Source organism: Mya arenaria, chromosome 5 (assembly GCF_026914265.1).
Source record: "Mya arenaria isolate MELC-2E11 chromosome 5, ASM2691426v1".
In the NCBI taxonomy this organism is placed as follows: Eukaryota; Metazoa; Mollusca; class Bivalvia; order Myida; family Myidae; genus Mya; species Mya arenaria.
Genome location: NC_069126.1, coordinates 72,650,852 through 72,674,773, shown reverse-complemented (window position 1 = coordinate 72,674,773; position 23,922 = coordinate 72,650,852). Strand labels below are relative to the sequence as shown.

General features: G+C 32.0%; 1 protein-coding gene across 1 annotated transcript in view; it reads right to left on the bottom strand.

Annotated features, from left to right (window-relative positions):
- Nucleotides 1-3,734: 3,734 nt before the first annotated feature.
- The window catches only part of LOC128234133 (uncharacterized), a 99,834-nt gene continuing 79,646 nt past the window's right edge, over nucleotides 3,735-23,922 (bottom strand). Inside the window, exons 7-13 of the mRNA XM_052948165.1 lie at nucleotides 22,906-23,016; nucleotides 22,417-22,527; nucleotides 21,950-21,982; nucleotides 20,976-21,086; nucleotides 12,455-12,548; nucleotides 8,721-8,795; nucleotides 3,735-8,270 (exon numbers count right to left, since the gene is read on the bottom strand). Of these exons, the coding sequence (XP_052804125.1) occupies nucleotides 8,039-8,270; nucleotides 8,721-8,795; nucleotides 12,455-12,548; nucleotides 20,976-21,086; nucleotides 21,950-21,982; nucleotides 22,417-22,527; nucleotides 22,906-23,016 (767 nt within the window). The 3' untranslated portion in view covers nucleotides 3,735-8,038. The remainder of the gene's footprint in view (nucleotides 8,271-8,720; nucleotides 8,796-12,454; nucleotides 12,549-20,975; nucleotides 21,087-21,949; nucleotides 21,983-22,416; nucleotides 22,528-22,905; nucleotides 23,017-23,922) is intronic.

Below are 23,922 nucleotides of genomic sequence, written 5' to 3'. Positions count from 1 at the left end.
GGATAACATTGACCAGTATCACTTTGAAAGTCTCCAATATAATAGTAGCTCTAAATTTAGCTTTTTGGCCAATTTAACCTCTCCGCTACACACCAGTTATAGTTTTGGTTAAACCCTTCATAATTATATCATTGTTATAAATTCTTTTTTACTCTAATTATACTGAACCCTTTGAGAGTTTATTTTATCGGCCGTCTGAACGATTTATCCAGTAAAGTAAGACAGATCATCTTTCAAGGGTAGATACAATGAGTAAAGCGATAAGATAGTATACACATTGTTAGGACCTGATTGTGTGTTTTTTGTATATAATAACTTCCGTTGAGACATACATGAAAATAAACCTACGTCATTTCAGTCCGTGCTAAAGTGCTGACTAATTAACTGACCATATTGAAATAGAGGGATACTGCTGACAAATTGCTGACTATATTGATAAAAAAGGAAACTCTTACTAGTTAGTGAAATGAAAGTAGAATGAACGGTTATTTTATGTTCCAGTATGTACTATTATGTTGTGAAATATAGTTTTTATAATATTTATTAGCTTGCTAGCCGCAAACAATCTAGCTTACTTATTTCAAAGTCGATCATAATGGTCTGATAGAATCTTCTCAAGAACTCAATTCCTGCTGGTCATGTATATTGACGACCTATGTACAATAAACCTTATAATACAGCACATAAATTACGTTTCGTTACCTTTTTATGGGTGAAAAAACTTTACTTTAATCAGTTAATATTATATTAAGTTTTACTTCTTTCTTTATTGTTTTCAAGTTCATGATGACTAATGAGGCCTAGATTTTTAGCTCACCTGAGCACGAAGTGCTCAAGGTGAGCTATTGTGATCGCCCTGTGTCCGTCGTCAATAATTTGACTGTTAACACTACAGAGGTCACAATTTGGGCACATTCTTAATGAAACTTGGTCAGAATGTTACCCTCAATAAAATCTTGGATGAGTTCGATATTGGGTCATCTGGGGTTAAAAACTAGGTCACAAGGTCAAATTAATAGAAAAGCTTGTTAACACTATAGAGGTCACATTTATGACTGTATCTTCATGAAAGTTGGTCAGAATGTTTATATTAATAATCTATAGTTCAAATTCGAATCTGGGTCATGTGCGGTCAAAAACTAGGTCATTAGGTCAAATCATAGGAAAAGCTTGTTAGCACTCTAGAGGTCACATTTATGACGGTATGTTCATGAAACTTAGTCAGAATGTTTATATTGATTACCTTTAGGCCAAGTTCGAATCTGGGCCATGTGCGGTCAAAAACTATGTCACCAGGTCAAATTTAAGGAAAAGCATGTTAACACTCTAGAGGTCACATTTATAACTGTATCTTCATGAAATTTGGTCAGAATGTGTATATTAATAATCTCTAAGTAAAGTTTGAATCCGGGTCATTTGTGATCAAAAACTAGGTCATTTGGTCAAATCATAGGAAAAGCTTGTTAGCACTCTAGAGGTCACATTTATAAATGTTTCTTCTTGAAAGTTCGTCAGAATGTTTATATTAATAATCTCTAAGCCAAGTTTAAATCTGGGTCATGTGCGGTCAAAAACTAGGTCACCAGGTCAAATCATAGGAAAAGATTAACCCCCTAAGAGGTCACATTTATGGCTGTATGTTCATGAAACTTAGTCAGAATGTTTATATTGTTTACTTCTAGGCCAAGTTCGAATCTGGGTCATGTGCGGGCAAAAACTAGGTCACCAGGTCAAATAATAGGAAAGCATGTTAACACTCTAGAGGCCACATTTATGACAATATGTTCATGGAACATGACCAGAATGTTATTCTTGATGATCTTTAGGTAGAGTTTGAAACTGGGTAATCAGGTCAAAAACCAGGCCACTAGGTCAAATCATAGAAAAACTTTGTAAACACTGTACAGGTTACATTCTCTCTTTGGTCACCATGACACTATGTCAAAATGTTTGTGTTTATGAAGTCTATGTCAAGTTTGAGTTTAAAAACTAGGTCACAATGTCAAATCATAGAAAACATTGTTAAAACACTGTTGAGGCCATATTTTCTACCTTATCTATATGAAACCTGGTCAGAATGTACTTATTACAGCAAGGTAAGGTTTGCAACTAGGTCATCTGTGATATTAAAAAAATGTCTGTGACATTAAAAAAAAACCTTGGTCACTAGGACGGATCTAACCGCCTGTCACAATTGCCCTCGCCCTGAAAACACTTATTTCACACTTGAATTGGATCAGGTGAGCGATACAGGGCCTTCAGGGCCCTCTTGTCTTAATTTTGCGAGGTTATGCGCAAATCAACTAGCTTGAATTCCCAGTGAAATCGTGTTCCAGTGAACTTGTATTACACTGATCGTTTCAACATACATGTATGTATTGATAGAGCATTGGATGGTGCATGTGCATGGTATTTACTGTGTGAAAGAAACGTCTTGTACCCTCATTATATGTACATGTTTATATTGTTTACGTAGTTTATTCCAATCATATTAAAGCTGGACATCATGGTGTGTTAACAAACGGCGGACATGGGTGTCATGAGACAAAGACAAACAAAAACACTACAAGACGACACGCTCGAAATAATTACTCAGTAACACAAATACCTTTTCAATGGAAGTGTCTACATGAAATAACTTTGGGAGGCAATTTTGTTGCTGACAGTTTTCTTTGCAAAGAGCATCATTATGTATTAGTTAGATGACATGAATTCAAATCTTCATGACTAAGAATTGGCAGAGTTTGCATAGCGAACGAGCTCTTCTTAATCATTAAGATTTTAATTCAGGTTATCTAACTGACTTAAAATACAACCTCATTGGCTGATACATTGTCCAAGCAAAATCTGACGCATGGATTGTGGATTGTATGAGTGGCAGTGGGTTGAACCTTTTAAGTTTACATGCGTAAGTTGAAATTCTTAATCGTCTGCAATTTCATAGGCTGAAAACGTAGGTTGTATTCTTAATGTATGTATTGCCATACATGCATATGTTTTTTCTCGGGTGATCTTTTGTATAGGTAATAGATATAGACGCCCAGACGTGACAATCTAACCTTCGGGACAAGACCAGCCCAGGAGCATAAACCCCATTTTAAAAGTTATTACTTATCAACTTTAAGACAATGTGGCTATCATAAAGATGATTCAAGCAGGCAAACTCTCACTCTTTAACACAACAATAAATGTAATCATATAAGTATTTGGGGTTTACTTTTTTAGTTTTATTATTCATTGTTTTATTCTCAAGTTCATACATACTTTGATAAGAGTTACCATAAATTTACATTTTTACTTTATTCAGGAATGTTGGGATAAGAGTGAGGATGTGCACACAAACTTGTTTAAACCCCTAGTAAATTTATGTTCAACAGAGTTACAGACCCTTCGAAGGCGGTACCTAATAATCCTTGCTAATCACCTCAAGTTTTATGCATGTAGTGGGTTGATTTTAGAGTTTTTTTGTTGTTCTAAATTTCTCGTTTATGACTGTTTTTCAGTTCTATGTCAATGTGTTGACCCTGTGCCATTAATGGGGTTCGTATTTCGACTACTGGACCGTTCTGTAGTTTTTCATATAAACATTGACCCTGTATATCGCATTTTAAATAATTTTGATTCAACTACTGTATTGCTATGGTCGTCAGTGAAAACACAATAGGAAGATACATTGCAGTTACTTAATGGTATTAGAAAGTAACATGTTACTTTAAAAAGTACAAAACTAAAGATAAAGAAAACTTTTATTCAAGAATCATTCATAACAATAACACAAAAGCATTTAATGCATATACAAACAATGTAATGTTTACTGGAATGATTTTAAAAAGGCTAACTGCACTGCAAATATTCAAACCAATTACTCAAAAACATACAAGTAATAGCCAACACCTTGATATTTAGATACTTATGCGATGTGCACACTTTGAAGTGCAAACATGTAAACCTCTGAGTTAAAATTTAACAATTGGCTGAACAGAAGACCAGACAAGTAGATCATAATTTCATAAATCAGATAATTAATCGATCAACTAGATACTAAATGCATATACACATGTGCATATTATAATTTTATATTAAAGCATGTCGATTCTGATTGTTAAATCAAATTAAATGCTATTCAAGATGTCTTCATGTTTCTATGTCTTTGAGCAGGTACTCTCCCAAGGCAATAAACAAATACATAAAGCAATGACACAGATTCACGTAACTATAACACAATAAAAGCAAACATGGTAGCACTCAACACAACCCTTGATTCATAACAAAAAGGCTATTTTGATTAATAAAAACATTTCAGATCAGGAACTATACACTTCAACGAAGTGAAAGGCTCTAATTACAGCACACCATGAATATGAATCATACATTTGATAGATTGGAGACAGTAAAAAACAACGTACAAACATAAGTACATATTTGGTATTAGGGTCAGAAGGAATAGCTATATAGAAACTTGATTCATCATGTCTTTTGATAAAGAGCTTATTACATGCTCAACAAGTACCGAAAACGATCACCTCTATACATCAATGATAAGGTATTCAAACATTGAACATTAATATAACACTTTAAAGATGCATTAAACCTGCTGAATATAAACCTGGCAAAGCATGGGGTATAAATTATTCACACAGAATGAGCTTTTCTTATTGGCTCTTTTTATCAAGGGGAAATCCCCATAACATTCCTACAAGCTATTGAATTTCAATAGTTCACAATGACTGTGATATTTACTACAAATTGTTCACATATCATATTACTTCCTGAGTAAAATAAATCGGGCAACTTAACCAAGTATACTGATATCTCTTTTCTCTTTTCGCTTACAATTTACAAAACAATAGGGCATTCTGTTAAACCCATGCACAACTACACAAATATATTTTGTTAATTATAAAACATGCATTTTTATACCAGATATGACAGCATTATAAAAATAGGACATTGTCCTTTTGTCAAGTACAAATTGTATGCTTGTTATTGAGTTATACAATTCAATTGTGACTTAATGTTGGATAAAACTTCCGAATCATATGATTATTGGTTACCATAATTATATCAGTTGAAGGTCTAACAAACATGATAATGTTTATTACATTGCAATTGGTTTCAATTGTTACCTTAAAAGTATCATTCATTTCATGGCCACGCTTAACATATTTTCTATTTAAAAGGGTTAACATTGCATTATCCATATCGTCAAGATACTGGGTAAATATTTATGGCTCTTAGATACATAAGGTTTCGACAAGCTGATAATATTTCAATTGCCGTCAAGTGCCATTCAATTATTTAGGTAAACATTATTCAGTGGCATATCGTATGACATATCATATAGGTAAGTCTGATAAAGAGCACAGATATTTTCTTCCCGATTCAACCTTATTTATACTTCCTAAATGATATCTAGGACGCCTTTTGAATACCTTAAATACCTTTTAACAAAAATTAGTTCAATGGTAAGCAATTTATAAGGCACATAATTACATGCTATTCCTGGTTCCCTACAACAATATTGAAATAACAAACATATTCATATAGACAATTTGTTTAACTATATTGTCATATATTTTACCACTTACTGATGAGGCAAAATTATGATGGGTAGAAAAAGGGTTACTACAATGCTTTTATTGCATTTGAAGATTATTATTTTTGCTCACCACAGCTGTTTACGAAATATTAAACTTTATAAGTGATATACGATATACTTAACATGTTGTAAAACATTTTTAAGTGAAGCACAGTGGTTTATGGCAAAATTATTACAGCTTTCATAAAGCGTGTTTTTGGTTCCTTTCGTAAAGATATAAACCAACATTAAGGCCTTTAACACATTCAAAACATATATAGCAAATAATAAACTTTAACACGAATAACAAACTTAAACTGTCAACTGTCAACTTATATACAGACATGATATTATATTACACAATTTGTTATACATAACTATGGCACTCAATAAGCACATGTTTTTTGGACTTAAACAGCACATTCATAAATTGAAAAACACTAACCATTGTTGTACAATGTAAAAAGATACTCTAGTATATATACATACTTTTTATACTAATATATTTTTATCTGGCATTATTTTCCTCAATTTTCTTGGTTATAGGAATCCGTATCTATACAAATGTTTTTGTATAATTTTAACATTTTAACAAAACAGCAACATTTAGCAACACAATCATAGAACTGTAGATACATCTGTGAATTAACAAAGTGTTTATGAATACATGTTTGCTGGAATTCTTGGTTAGATGCAAGTAAAGCTATAGATCATCATCATAAATCACAACGAGTCTCAATAGTCACATAAGTAAAGTGCACATAATGTGATTTCAAAATAATTTGAAATATGAAACATGACTTGATACATAACTTGAGGACTTAAGCATACGTATGGCACAAAACATCAAAATATGTAAATGATTATATCATTCTTAAATAAAATGTTAGCATATAAAATCTAAAAAAACTAAAACTAAGTAATACTTTTAAGCACAGCAAGAAATGCGCATACATAACTCTTAGATCATGTGGACGGATACAGAAACATTTCAGACTGATCAATGTTTAACAACCACACCGCAGAGCGACCGCAAACACTTTTATATTGTTTTTTTTTAATCAAACAGGGGCATAGCTCAACAATTACTAAAACCAGATTTCTGAGCTTTGCTGCATACTGTCTAAGGGCGACATGTGTACCAAGTTTCATTTGAATATCTTGAACATTTTGCAGAACAACAGACTATGCTTCAGCCGACAACAACCCCAAGGCTAGACAATAACTGGACTAGCTAAAAATATAGATAGATCTGAATGACAAATAACATCACATGTACAAACAAAAGAAATGACATGAGGCACTATAAGACAATAGGATGATTAAAATGATTATTATGCTCTTGATATACATCATCATGATATCAAATACACCGATGTCTGTATAGGAAATAAATAAATACTTGATGATATATTATACACTTGGATACCAAACTCACAACCAGATGACAACAAAAGTAATATTCACAATGATTTTTCCAATAATCTCTTCCTTCTGTCAATAGCAATCTTATCAGACATTCTGTAGGGGAATATTGCAGGTATTACATCAGTAGCTTAGAATCAATAACTTGCTGTTATGGAATAAATAGGGGAATTCCACACAATCACGCCACCATACATAAACGTTCTACATAATGACTCCACATTTTATGTTTTGTACTTGAGATGTATTTAGGAGAGGTTTTACAAATATGAATAAATAAACTGCCAGTGTAATATGATCAATGAAGAAGTAACATAATAGCTCTTGTACCATTTTTGATTGTCTTTAATATCACGTTATAAATATTTTCAGTTTGACACACAAACTTGCAGGGTTTAAGATATCATACATTTGACATAACTTACATGGACTTGACCTTGTTTATCTAAGATTGCTAATAGCTGCATATAATTAAATAATCTTTCAGTTTACAAATTCTTCTCTTACAAATAAGAATAGTTTGTGAATTAAAAAATAGTTTATCTCTTGTAGTATCTCAAATACAAACATAAAAATTGCCAATGCAGTGTCATGAGGATACAATTACAGATCCTATTATGCAGGCTGGAGCTTTAACTTATCTCTGAATACTACATATATGAATTGAATAACCCGTTTTGATAATGATAATTGGTATTTTGCGTTAATCTTTAAAATAGTCACCAACATCTATTTGAGTTCAACTATGTAGGCCAGTATCAAATGTTCTTTTTAAGAATCAAGTCAGTTTTAATAAGAATATCTCAATGAAATATATATTTTGAATATTAAAGATTTCCTATAACTATGAATCAAAGCTGTGAAATGTTGAAATTTGATAAGCTACAGTTACTCTATTTCTTTTATTACATGTATATCGCTTTTTTCTATAAATATATGTGTTTAAGATGATTATTGGAAGTAATATCACAGTATGCAGACTAAGATTGAATTATTGTTCCAGCAAGTATGAGTCATGTCCATACTAGCTATAGTCTAGTCACTCTTATCGCCTCTGTTGCTTAATTCCATATCATCATTGCCTTTGGTCTTCTTCTTTTTCTTCTTCCTTTTCCTCACCTCAGCATCTTCTCCACTGTTCGCTTCTATAGGCGGGAGACTTTTCTTCTGACCTCCCACCATTGGCATGTCATCCATTCCATCCCTGTAATTAGCTGACAGCCCTCTTCCATGTCCTTGCGCTCCAACTGGGGGCAAAGGCTGTGCTCTGGAAATAAATTAATACTCTAATTCTATCTGTACAATTGATGCAAAAACTATGTTTGTCTTATCCATCAAACACATTGACACAAAATTATACAAAATATATACATAAAACAATTGAAAACCATATGATATAATACAGTTAAAAAAATCTAGATACATCATGGATATTTACAACTCAACATACATTGATATTTAAAGCATAATATTATTACATTGTGAACACATATTTGTCAAAGACAGTTAAAGCCATTGCTTGTCTATTGTCACATCCATTTGAACAAGGGGAACAACTCTACATTTTTCAAAGCCTTTTCAAAAACAGATGGGCTAAAATTGGATTAGGAAACACGGTTTCGTCATTTTAAAGTACCTTTCATCAGATTAGTCTACAGTCACAATGAAATGTAAATGTACTAAGTATAGTATTTCATTTATCCTTAATAAATTTTACCTCAATGGCGCGTTAGAGGTTCTGTCACTTTCAAGAGAAGGGTATATATCAGCCCTGGAAACCAATGACCCAGCACTACAAAACAAAGACACAGCACACCATTCAAATTTCACAACAATAAAAACAAGAGCTATCATAGGACAGCATGTTCGACTATATGCCACTTTGTCTTAGAAATGAATAATGCGTGAAACCAGATTTTTAATGATCGACAAAAGAAATTCAGCCTTCGTTTTGAGATTCAGTTAAAACTGTTTTTTCTTCTTCTACTTTTAAGTAACAGTAACCTTGATCTTCTCCCTATGGGCCTCAATTGCAATCCCCTTCCTACATACTAAGTTTGGTCACATTGTCAACCCTACCTAGTTATTCAGTACCAAACAGTTATCTCTTTTTAGTGACCTTGACCTTGACCCTAGGGGCCCCAAACATAATCCCATGAAAGCTCTCCATATACTCTTTCTATATATCAAGTTTGGTCGTAATATATCAACCCTCACTAAAGTTATCCACTACCAACTTTTTCTATACCTAAGGACAGTTTTTATTTGTAACATTGACCCTAGGGGCCCCTTTTGCAATCCTATGAAAGGTCTCCATAAACTCTTCCTATATACCAAGTTTGGTCACAACATTTCAACCCTAACTAAAGTTATTCAGTACCAACCATTTTTCTATTTTAGTAACAGTGACCATGACCATGACTCTCAGAGCCCAAAACACAATCCCATGAAAGGTCTCTTTAAACTCTTCCTGTATACTAAGTTTGGTTGCAATATGTCAACCCTAACTTAGTTATTCAGTAGAACCATTTTTCTATTTGTTTGTATCAGTGACCTTGTTTTTGACCCTTTGAGCTCCAAACACAATCTCTTGAAAGGTTACCACAAAGTCTTTCTATATATAATACCCAGTTCCAAGTTTGGTCACCTTATGTCAAACCTTACTATAATTATTCGATACCATAGGCGAGTTTGACGAAGCCGCCCAAATAATGGTGTAAGTCATCCTAATCACTAGATTTCACTTTGCTTAAAAATATTTTATGCCTGTCAAAATCAAACGGCCATAATTTGTATTAAGGGTTAATATGGAATTATGTAACCTAATTTTGTGATGGCCGTTACCAACTTTGTAAATTATTATGTCAATTGAATGAAAGATAAAGAAGTTAACTAGTGAAAATCCCAACTTGCCCTTGTACTTAAACTGGACACAATGTGCCTGAAATTTTAACCTAAGTTCCTAAGTCAATCAGGGGTCATTATTTGCCTTTAGGATAAAATAGTGTTTTGTAACCTAATTGTATGATGGTGTGAAATATAAAATCAATTAAATGAAGGGTAAAGAAGTTATCTGTAAAATCCCAACTTGCCCTAAAACTTTAACCTGACACAATTTGCCCTAAAACTTTTGATCCATCGTTCTTAAATAAATCAGGGCCAATAATTTGTATTTAGGATAATATGGAGTTATGTTACCTCATTGTATAATGGTCCTGAACAACTGTGTGAAGTATTAAGTGAAATAAATCAAAGGTATTAGAGTTCTAGTTGAAAATGCAAACTTGCCCTAAAACTTCAACCGGACGCTGACACCGGGGCAAGTAGTAAAGCCTCCTTATTTTTTGAAGTTGAGCTAAAACGAGTGCATTTTTTCATTTACCACAAAAACATTTTTTTGATGTATTCTGGATATCAATTTACAAAAATATCAAACCAGTTCTGATGATCATGATGATGCCCTTTATTAGCTATCAGAGAAAACAATTTTCTCCTAGAATAGACAAGATAGATGCCAAATGCATACCGGTAAAATTATTTAGCTTTTAAGACTAGCAAGTAAGGTTCGAATTGTTTTGGGATCATATACAAGACATACTTGGAATCAGTAAAATTATACCACTACCATTATAAATGCTAATTGTTCAGGTACTGTGTTCTGGACATTTATTCATTTGATCTTGGCCCACTAGGAAACATACCTTTGGTTTAACTGTCAGTGATGGAGGTTACATTGCTAAAGCCATTCATGTTTGTGCACCTTAGGCCAAAAAAAAAAACCTGTGTTTCCGGTGACCCGACCGACCCTATTTTTTCCTCGCCGACCCTAATCTTTTATTAGACATAAAAGTAAAAAAAATAAAAAAATATCGTAATTTTTTTTTATATTTTTTTTTTAAATATATCATCATTATTTTCATTCTTTGTCTATGTACCCGGATAAACTTTCATTCCTTATTATGTATTACAGAGACGCTATGTCAACAGGAATACAAAATGGCGGAGGGCGGCGAACCCTGTCCGATATCTTCAAATTGGCAAACGTATGTTTACGGTCCAAACACGTGGTTAATCACAAGAGACATATTTTGCAGTCTTTAAAATGAAAATATTTTGGATTATAGCTTGCGGTGTTATTTATTCATGTCCCAAATAAAACTTTCTTTTTACGATTAGGCATTGCGTATATCATGCAGGCTTCTTACGATAAAGCTTTGCAGGCTACTTGCCATGTTCCAATACACATTTCACTAATCGTTACATTAATTTATCCGCAATTATCAATGGTTATTTATTTCGCCTTATCAAAAATAAGTCCCAACAACTGAAATCCAATTAAAAACCTTCGAAAGTTAACGACACATTTGTTGGAATGTGTCGGCTGCAGATCAAACGGTACTATTTGTGACGTCAGTGCACGAGCGGTGATAATATCAAAGGCGAGTGGCTATGATTTGTATTTAATTCGGTCAGTCGGATACCGTACGATCCCATTTGATTGCCAAGATTTCGCCTAGGCTGGTAAGAAAATACCATACGATCGAAAAAATAATAATCAATAATCGTCGTTTGGGAATCTTATAACAATGACCGAAATGTTTGAATTCACTATAAATATGAATGAAACTTTGATTGTACGAAAATAAGATAAGTAAAATAAATCCATATCCACGTTTACTTGTTCTATTTTTAAGGCCTAGTTTAAGGAGCTCACAGTTGACAAGAAAATCGGCGATTTTCCTCATGCAAATTAACAAATTAGTTGATAATTGACTGTTTGGGTAGAACATAATCACAGATCTGTAGAAATTGAAGTGCTGGATTTGTTTTCTTAAAACCGATCGCGACTTATAAATGAGTATTGTATACAAAAAACACCAGATTTTATGGGCAAAATTGGCGGGAAAATACGGTAGTCGAATGTGTTTTTCTGTGACTTTTTGTAAATTATGAAACGCTTAGATATAACATAATTGTTATTATTCAACAGAAAATTGCATGATATGGAAACTGTAAAAAAAAAAAAAAAAAAAAAAAAAAAAATCCCGACCGACCGACCCTATTTTTTTCCGCCATGTCACAGGAAACACAGGTATTTTTTTTTTTGCCTTATCAACCAGCAAGAGAAATGCAAAGAGAATGCCAACACTTATGTGTTTATTAGTAGAAAGGGCAAAACTTGAGAATTATTAAATCCAAAATTATGAACCTTGCTATATAAGTGTAAATCGACTCTGGCAACATGTCTACCAAGTTCCATATAAATATCTTATTTTTTTATGACCAAAGTTTTTATGGTCACGGCCAAGGCAAAATGAGGCAGACAATGACTACATAAAGGCCTTATAATTACAATACCCAGACAGTGCAAGACTTTTTTCGTTAAGAAAAAGAAAGCTAAAGCTAATAAATATGAACTACACACATTTACTGATAAAACATACAACATACCTATGTGTGTCGTTTGGTGGATTGTTTGGAACACTGACTCCCGCACCTCTGGTGTTCCCTCTGGAAGGCCTCTCAGGATCCCGTCTGTTCCCTGCTGTCATGGTTATGTTTTACATATACTATTTTTATTATTATTAGTAGTAGTATTAGTATCATTAAAAAGAAAGGAAGGCCACGTTATCCTATCTGCAAGCTTTATAAGCTATTTTGAAAAAGAACAATACCAATTTGTATCAGATGGATCAAATGCAGATTAATTTGGTCCAAAATGTTTAAACATGTCAAATATTTCCAATTAAGTTCAAGGAAGTTACAACTTCTAAATTGAAACTAGTTGTCCAATGCATGCGGTAGGTTGATGGTATTTAGATCTAAGCTCAACATTTATTTCAATCAAGTTTGAAAGTTTGTAATACTTACATTTTAAATTTGTTTTCCGAAGAGAAAGGTTCTGTGTGAACTGTTTGAAAAGGATTAATTTGAATTGCTGCAAAATATGTTTATCAGAATATAGCCAGCTGTGGTGCCTGGGTGCCTGAGAATGATGTTGGTTGTTCATTTTCCATCTTAATTCACACTTTCAGTTAGTTTTTTTTTATGTATTTATTTTTGCCATTACATTTTTTAAATATCAGTTTTTTACTAGTTGTCATTAGGTCAGACTTAATGACATTAGTTCCCTAATCATGTAGACATTTTTTTTGTTTTAAAGAAAGCAGTTACATATTTTTACTTAAGTGAATGGCATTTATTAAGTCTCTTGATAATAAAGTAAAATACATAATCATTCATTATACATGGTGTTTAATAAAAAGTGGAATTATCAACAGACCATTTATTCATTGAAATACAACATACAAGGAATAGAAATAGCACTAACAGAATCATTACAAAATCTGCACACTAGTATATTTTTATAATTAAAAATAAATAAATAAAAAACAATAAGCAATACTACATGTTTCAAATACAATCAATTCTGCAACAATTTTACTTCCTTTCTAAATCTTTTATCTGCTTGTTACTGGGCAAAACATTATGACTGTACTATGCATATTCATTAAATTAGCTGTTAAAATTGTTCTTAAATGTACACCATGTTCTGTTTACTTTGTAATAAAACAAGAACAATAGTGCGAACAAAAATCATACATGATGGTTCCCTTAGTTTATGCGTTGTAGTATTGTCCTCATAAATAATGAACAGAATTACTTAAACCAAAAAGAGAAATATTGTTGCCAAACATACACAAGTTCTCACACATATCCTCTTTTGTATTAAAATCTTTCAATACAATACAATCTTACAGCAAAAATATACACAAGCTACACTTCAAAACAGAAATGAAAGTTCACACCATCAAGAGTTGTATGATACTGAGGTAATATTAGGGAAACAAAATACAAGAATTCAGCAAATTGGATGTGTTGCTTGTCCAGAGCACCCATGATTTTTCTAGGAAAGTCACCATGACTTTCAGTAACCTTTGATTTACTGAGCGCTAAAATCAATAGGTCATTTACTGACCATGACTCTACACCAGGTTGTTCAAAAATAACTGATCAGAAACAAAAACTAGTCAAGGTACCCATGACCATGACCTTTCATGTCTAGGGGTGAAAGCGAAAAGGTTCTATCTGCTTCTTTATTTAATGTCACTTAGAACCTTTTTGCATTCACCCCTCGATGTGTATACCCTAAGTCAATTACAGTCACCTATTGACCAATATTCATGCCAAGTTTGAAGAGGTTAAAAAGAATTGTTCAAAAGTGTTTTTTGGGGAAACGAAAGTGACCACAATTGTTTTCTATGTCCCCATGACCGTAACCTATTAAAACTAAAATCTACTTAACCAATGTGTGTATAAAATTTGAATACACTAAACAAAACTTTTTAAATGCTATTGATTGTTAACAAAAATCTGAAGCTAAAGACAAAGCAAATCCCTATGCAGGTGACACAATAATCATTGTATTATAAAAAATCATTAATTATAAAAACGCAATTATTTTAATGTGTTTGTTTCATGTTCCAAAAAACCCTGTCACAATTGGTTACTTTACAGTCAAATTTGCTGACTGTTGCAATACCTCAGTATCTAACATCTCATATAAAAAATATGTACAATTTGTATAATAAACAAGAATTCTGCAATTGAATCAAGTCCAAACTCCCTATGTCAACATCAGATATCTCGCTTTTCTGTCCTTTTTCAAACCAATTTAAATGAATCTTGCTATATTGCTGTGTATAAAATCACGAATCACAAATGTGCTATTTTATCAAAGTTATTGTCATATGTGCTGTATCATTCTTTACCATGTACAAATGTGTATGAGTGTTTTATATCTGTGTTTGTGTAATAAAAAAAAATTGACACAAATATTACATTTTATTTTTCAATAATAAGTTTGCTGTTTTCACAATGGTAATGTATAACAATACTGTTCAATTGCGGATGTCAATAGGACATAAATCGGACTCAAATGCTTTGGGATCTGTGAGTTTTTTTTAAATTTCGGATGTGTCGAATATTCGTTATCTCAACTTTTTTTCCTAGGTCCCAACAACCTCGACGTAAAGAGTTTGGACTGTATGTCACATAATGTTGTTATATTTCATGCACCATAGTGAATGCAGATATTTTCATATAACTTCAATACTTGTTCAAAATGAATCTGATCAAATTTTGACAGTTCGATGCTATGCATGAGACATAACAACATTTAAACATAACTTCAAATTGTGATTAGGGCCTGATCATACATCATTGATTGTAAAACTTTAAAAGGAGCAAAAGGATGGAATTGTTAAAATGGCTAATCACTTAGTTGTAAAAGGAATCATTTAATCCATACATTATTTTTACTTCTTATTTGAACAATTGGTATTTTTCAATATTTATTAATTTATCACTATTACTAAATATATATTTTTAAAATAGACAGTCAATATCTCCAACCATGATCATCTACAAACAAACAAAAATAACAAATACAAAATTCAATTCACTGTTTTTAACAGACAATAATAAATGATCTTATCATATAAGATCAACAGAACATAAAACAGAATAAAAATAAAAATTGAAGATTATATATATATAATGGCACACAGTTTTGAAAGGCCCTAATCACACCCAAGTAAAACATTAATTAATGTAATATATATAAATAACAACAGTTACTATTCCCTATGTACATAAGATTCTGCAATTGGTTAAATCTTCTGCATGAATGTAATTATAGGCATGATTGTCTTAAATATCCTTAAAATATTGTGTGTTATATTTGTGAACATAAAAAAGAATATCTCTGCGAATTATATTCAATATGTATTAATAAATTATTACACTTTTTCACTTTAAAATGTCTCTAATTCCCATCCATTCCACTTTAAAAAAGACTGAATTCCATTTTTATATTGCATTATATTTTGTTTAAGGAACAATTAAACATATCATACTTTTACACAACACTCTGATTAAATGTCTTGAGTAACTGAACAAAAAAGTAAAGGTACTGCTTAACAAATGCCCATGTTTTTTTTTTAATTGAACAAGGGGCATTACTGGATAATTTTCAAAGCAAGAGTTATGGGCCTTGCTACACTGTCACTGATAATATGTATACAAAGTTTCATGTAATTATCTTAAACAAAACACAGTAATATAATCCAGAGTAATGGGCCTTAAATTGTTATACATGTGCAATTTGTCACTAATAACATAAAGTTTCATATGAACATCTTAAAAAGTTATTGATTTTTTAATGTTTTTGCTTGACATTTTTTTAAACTTTCAAGGGACATAATTTAATAATATCAAAGTCACAGTAATGACCATGCCATACATGAACTAGTGTATTGTCTCTGGCAACATGTGTACTAAGTTTAATATATAAATATCTTAGACCCATTTTGAGTTATGGCCAAGGTTAAAAGTTTTTGCACCAAACAACAAAGCCAAGACTATATGATCACAATAACTCAACTTATTTTCTTTGAAAAGCAGAGGAGCTAATAAAAATGCATATATATCTTACACTAACCAGACTGATATCACCTCAAAAAGGAGGATCTGCACTGTTAACATTAAGACATTCCTTAAACAACAAGTATACATTTTGTTATAGACTCCAATAAATAATTCACCATTTGGTTAAAATTATAAATAGTTAAATGGTACAAAAGCAATGTACATTTTAAGGATATATGTCACATAACAAGATTTGTACAATATATTTATTTAACACCTTTGATTTTATGGCATGCATTCATCCACAAAAATAAGATTATAAGTATCTTCCATGGCCGAGAGTGAAAGATAGGTTCATTCCGACCCGAGCGTAGGGTGTTTTGCGGAAACTCGGTAAACCTCGTTTCCGCAAAACACCCTGCGCGAGGGTCGGGATGAACCTATCTTACACGAGCGGCTATGGTAGATGCTTTTTCTCCCACCTCAGTTAAACAAAATTAAGTAAAAATGTATTTTTTGCTGGAACTCTTTTGTGCTTAGTGAAAATAATTGTGTACGGATATACGATAATTCGTGGTTGTCATGGATATTCCCGCAGTGATTCAGAGTATGTAAATGGTCTGATCGGTCTTTAAATAGTTCTAAGAAGAGTGAAGCATTATTTCTTGAAAGGTGCGTGAAAACTGTTTTCTGGTGACATTTGAAGCGAGAAATAATTAACTAGCGTTCTAAATATTGCCACAAGACAAGGTTTCCATGATGCGCTACAGACGACAGTCTTCAACAAGGGAGGTAATTACACTGTGGTGACCATTAAAAGAAGTTCCATCCGGGCATTTTATCTTCGCCCGTGGGCAAGATAAGAATTTCTAGCATGGTTAAATCAATGGATCTACTTATCTGAGGTGGGAGAAAACACAATGAATGCAAGTATATAATAAATACAACTAGATTACTATGCAATTTCCATCAAGTTAACACACAGGCAGACAAAGTTACACATCCTATCTTCAGGATTTAATGTTTTATGGAAAAAGACAATCTTGTCCAACTTTCATTTTGAGTGTAAGGATTTATTTAGAACAAGATTACAACACAAACAGATATAAGCGTTATAGGTACATACATATCTTTTTACAGTGAGGTTACAGAATGTTACTTGTATGTGTATTTTTGTGAATGTTCCTTCACTCACTCAAAGTTGTGGTTAAAGTCATTAATTGTTTGCCTAATATCTTCTTGCAGTACTTTATTTGTATCAACTTATATTTTTCCTGACAAAAAAAACTAAAACTTGTTCCTTCTTGTTTTGTGTATGTTTTCATACCTATATTCACTACAAACAAGCACTTATAGATAATGTGTTTTGGGAGACTGGAATTGGCCTTAAAGTAAACATGGTAACACTAACAAGACAGTCATTTGTAACCTCCTTATAATTCACCTCAATCACCGGGAAAGGCATCAACAAGCATTAGGCAAAATAGACTAAGATCTAGATTAATATAAAATCAACATACAAAATAAAATATAAAGCTCTATATTTAAAAACAAAGATTTTGTTAACATTCACCTGTCTAAAAGTTAGATTTAGAACATATATGAAGAGCCCCTCTAATATCAATTTTAGTGATCCACCTTTTTGACCAATAAGCAAAATTTCAAGTATTTACAATCATACGTCAATTTCAAAGCATTGTGTTTATAGTGCATACAAATTAAGGTCAAATAATTAATTTCAATTACATGTTAAAAAGACTGGAGCACAGCAAAACAATGACAGAATCTCTTCGCTTGTTTCCACAGTTATTATTAACTTTTAGAGGCAAAACTCAAAGCAATATTTTCTCCAGAGTTATGGACCTTGCTACATGTACTAAATATCTGCTCATTGCTGCCAATCATGTGGAGACACTTTCAAAATGATAAATTATATAATTTAACAAAACATTCAAGCAATGACCTCCCATAGGCCAGCACAACCAGTTAGATTGACAATGAATGCATCTAAACATAAAACATGATCAACAAAATCAACCTGAAAGCATTTCAGACTAGTCAATACATTCTTATATACAATTTTGAGATGTTAAAGTAAAAAATAAAGTATACAATCATGCAACAACATTTAGTAATATGAACAAGCAGTGATATTACAACAGAATGATTAACAAGAGGGTAACTGAAAAGTAATGTTAAATGCCAGACCATTGAATACTTAGCCTGCAACAGTGTTTGGTATTTTTTCATATAAGTCTTTTTTTTTTAAAAAGTAAAAAAAAAAGATTAAATTAAAAATGGTGAAAGTTCATAATTATATATAATATCAGCATGTATCAAATTATTGTTGTCGTTTTTTAAAGTGAACATTTTTTTTCCAGATTTTACATATATAGAGTTTAGTTTATGTTTAGCAAATACTTAAATAATATTGCAAATCATTAATTTGCAGGGAATGTCTGAATACCATATTGGGAGTATAAATCCTTTGGAATACCATATATGTTCGATCAAGAATATGAAAGGGCTGAAACATATGTTTTTGTTTGAAAAGTGCAGTTTAAAGAGAAGAATTATCTCATAGTGCAGTGTGCTAAGGTGTGCAAAACTGTGCTGGACAACTAGTAATGTTCTGTGAGGATAATTTTCACTATAATTATATTTACAAAAAAATAGTGCAAATTAACTGCATTTTTTCCAGCAAATAAGTATAGTTCTTTCAATAAGAAGTTCTTTGTTGCCCTCAGGATTAAATAAAGTTTACTCATTCAACAAAGCACTAACAGAATATAAGTTATGTACATATAATTGTGTGCTATTATATATTGTTAAGGCAAAATCGGAAATACATCAGAAACACTTCTTCATTGCCCATGCATGTTGAAAATTAAAGTAATACATTAGTCTGCATGCATTTGGGTATTTCTTTCTAGCACAAACATTTGATATTGATGGGTTGCCATTTTCAGTGCTATCAATTGTATTGGATTAGGCAAAGTTCCCAAGAGCTGTAAGAAGAAAAGATTTAAATATTTTGGTAAATGATGAAGGGCATACAAGGCCATTCTTCACTTGCCATGACCCTCCTTTGTGAAGCAAACACAGACAACATCAGATGTGTTTAAGCAAGAGCAGATAGGATAACAGGGCCATGCATACAATACCCCACACATACACAGCAGCTATATCTACACTCAAAATGAAATGTGTGTAGGGTATACATGTAAAACTTCTGTTAGTCTTTTTAATTTTTATCACCAAAAACTTGCAAAATCTATTGTCAAAAAATTTGTTCATTTAACTGAATAAAACTGAAATAAATTTCAAGTATAAATAATATGAATTTAATGTGTTTGAAATACATTGCCTCAATCAGCAGGAGTTTACATTACAATGTTAAGCAATTGAAGTCTTGTTTTTATTTTGTTAGACTAAAGAAAAAAAATCACGCTAACTGAAAATTTCTGTTGCTTGGTAAAATTCTGACTGTAAATGTTTTTTGTGAATAACCAAGCAATTATCAAATTCAACATGACATCTTCATTTATCTTTTAATTCCTCCTTCTCATTCTCAGCCTCAGTTTTCTTTTTACCTGAACCTATTAACACAAACAAATACTTATTAAAACTGTCTAATAAGTACAAAATAATAATAGAACATTATTATATAGATATTGAATCTCATTTATGTAATAGCATGAATGAAATAATAACCTCCATTTCCAGGCTTCTAGCCAATGAAATTGCACATCAGCCTTCGATAAGTTTAATTATCACTAGGAATTGCTGCTTTGTTGATAGTTTTACAACTTAACAGACATGAAGCCTGCTTAAAATATTTAATTATTGAATACAGTTAGAACTTATGCAAAAAAAGTAAAGAATAAGAAGACTAAGTGTTCACTTGGCTTGCTTCAGTTGCTCTGCTCTTCTAGATTTGAAATCTTATGTTAAATTGTCACCTCAAGACTTCTAACAATTCTGTAGTTGAGACCCTTTCCATCTATTTTTTCTTAATTTGTTATTTTTTACACGTTAACCCTAGGCTCCATATTGTGTTCTTTTTTCAGTTGAAAATTGGGTACTTCTACTATTATGGCCAATGTTACAGGATTTCATATAGAAACCTGTGAATTATCAACATTAACAGCAAAATACATGTTATGTGTAATAGGGTTCATCAACAGAAAACAAGTTTATTGTTGAATACTTTGAAACAGGTTTGAGCTATGGCCAAGGTTTAAGATTTGCCCAATGAAAACTCCGACAACACCACGGCTATGACAATACTTGTAACTATTTTCTGTTACAACAGACAAGATAAAAAATCCACTTGTTCGGGTGACATTATTAACAGCATGAGTGTAAAAAATAACCAGATTGTGATTAACAGTTGCAGCATGAAAATTGATTGGAAAGACAAAACAAAAAAACTCATTATCACCATCATACATCCAGTTAAATGTTGTTTATCTGACAACATTAATATTCTATCTAATTAATCAGTTGGCTTTAACATAACGTGAAACAAAATGTGCCTTACCAGATTCTCCAGTAATCAGGAAAATCAGAATGATTACTATAACTGTTCCAAGTACACTGAGCACTGTCATAACAAATCCTGCAATGGTGTCGCCTTTAAAGCAATTCCTTGCTGAAAAAAAGAGAAAACAAGCAATAATTGATAGTGTATAATTAAAAAAATATAAAAAATGAAGAATTTCAATCATCAAAGGACATCAGCAATAATGGATATGATCATCAATAATCAACAGTCATTGTCTTATTTATTTTACTTTAGATAAGCCATCGCAAATTGGATGCAAAGATGTGTTAGTGATTTTAGATATTAACATTATTTCCATGTTTAATGTTTACCGGTTAATCATTATCATTTTTGCATGAAGTACATTTTTTAATAACACCATAATTGCTGTACTAGTAGTATATAATATATGTACAATGACTATATAGCAATTTTATGATTTTTTTCTTCAACAAGATAATGCCTACACCCTGTTCAAAGTGGAATCTGCACAACATTCATGACCATCTGTACATGACCTGATTATGTGTGAAATTTTTGTGTAAAGGTTGAAAAGGAGTTCAACACACAATATTTTTATACGTATACTCTTAAATTAAAAAAAAACAAAGGGCCATTTGTCTAGTCAAAATGGACACAGCACAATATAACTTCTTCATCATTTGCATCTGGGTCTTGCATGTGACATGCCCTTTTCTCATGGTGAACATTTGTGCCAAGTTTAAAATGCCCCAGTGAATGGCCAAATGACAGCCTGAACAATTCTAAATCAGACGAACAGTCTTAATTATGCACACACATCCGCTGCCTCTGTGACAACTATGTCTAGCACATAGAAAGCAGGCTTGACAAAAGTGAACATTCTCTGTTCTAAAGCTTTGTTTCATAAATAAAAAGGCACCTGTCTATTTTGAAAAATCACAATAAATCATTGATATTTTTCTTGTTTATAATAATGTTATACGGCATACCTTGGCAACTGTCTCCACTGCAAGAACAACATTCTACAAGAGACAAATACAAGACACAAATAAATGATAAATTCAGAAAACTAATTTGCATTGGAGTCCCGAGTTTGGGTCTTATAGACAAATGTGACTTATGGCATTTATCATGCAAAATAAAATAAAAATATTTGACAAACAATAAGTCAGGTTAATAAGAGCTGTCACAGGAACATCACAAATACCCCTGATTTGGCCTTGAAGGAGTCACAGTCAATTGTAACCATAACCTTGTGGTGATGACATAAATGCTTATGCACTACACACCTTCCTAATGTACAAATGTACGAATTCTATCTTTTATACAACACAATGAAATATTTGTTTCTGATTGTGAGTTTCAAGGTGAGACTGACTAAAGACTTTAGTGAATATGGGCCATCATAAGATAAAATTCACATTTTAAACCATGTTAATGATGTAGCAAACATTACCTTTGCTCAGGCAGATAGCACTTAAAATCAGCCCAGTCAATGCAGCAATTAAGCAAAAAATGGCCAAAATCAATTTGAAGATTTTTCCTTCAAGATGTTTTGAAGAAAAGCCTGAAATAAAAACAGCTTCATAAATCGATGCAATAAATTTAATATTTTCATAACAAACACCTTTACAACAGATACATTTAACATTAAAATATCTTCCGAAATGAATATTCATCAATTAAACATTACAGGACATATATTTAATATGTGGTTCAATATGAACATTATATAATATATCGCAATATCCATAATATTGTAACATCATACTAAGCTTATACTGCTATGCTTAAAAGCTGTATTTCATATTGTGTGGCCAAGAAAGCTCCTATAACTATAACTTTACTTTAGCAAGGCCTCATACAAATTGGGTAAGGAAACTTTACTCCTTGACCACCGCTTTTTCTAATATATATAAAATTACAATGATCTTATAATTATTACCTTTATAGAAACAAATCACTAACACAGCCATTACGCAAATGCACACCCCTAGGACTGTCCCACAAGCACCATCTCTCTTCGGCCTGTTATCGCAGCAACAGCAGTCGCACACTGAAATGAGACCAATTACAATATAATACAAGGAAATTACAGAGACAAGTTACAGCGACAGGCACATAAGTTCATGCCATTTGACAGATGTAGATTGCTAGGCACTCTACAAGATATTACTAAACTTTCACTGAGGGATACACTGTTGGCCATTTTCAACAAGCCATTGTTATATTTTTAACTTTCCAAAAAGTTTGAGACATATTAAATAAAAGGTTCACTAAATTTATGCTACAGTGCCTTTGTTGAGCTGTAATTAAGTATACAATTGCTAAAACAAATTAATTTACTGGTAAGTTATAGTATGATTTTGATGGCAATAAAATCACCACTTCCACCAATGCCTTTAAACTCAATGTATACTTTGTTTTCATATTTGTATTCATTATGCCCCTTCAGAATTGTTATACTTAGTATCAAAAAGTCCTCATATTTATAAACTATGTTGAGTCGAGTGTATGAATAAACTTTTTTGTCCTCAACCATTAAACTTTTAATTTATGAATACCAATCTTTGCATTATTTAATGTCTTATATACCCAGGATGTACATACCACATGGTTATAACAAGTGCAATGTGACAAAGGTAGATGCAGGATGGCTGCTTAGATGTTTACTAAAGTGAACAAAAGGCATATCCTTACAAAAGAATATTCAGTAATTAAAGTGTAAATGAGTGACAACTATTTTACTATTTCTTTTGCTTGTCCCTCTCTTGCTTCAGCTATCAAAATAATACATAATGGGATTTTGTGCACTAATGCAATACTTATGCAGTCATTCTGTACTTAGTTTTATAGTATTTGGCTTCTTGCATTCTCACTCATCATGCAATGATATGATAAATCTAGCCTCTGATTCAATCGCTTGAAATTCGAGTGCAAAACTATAAATAATATATCATTT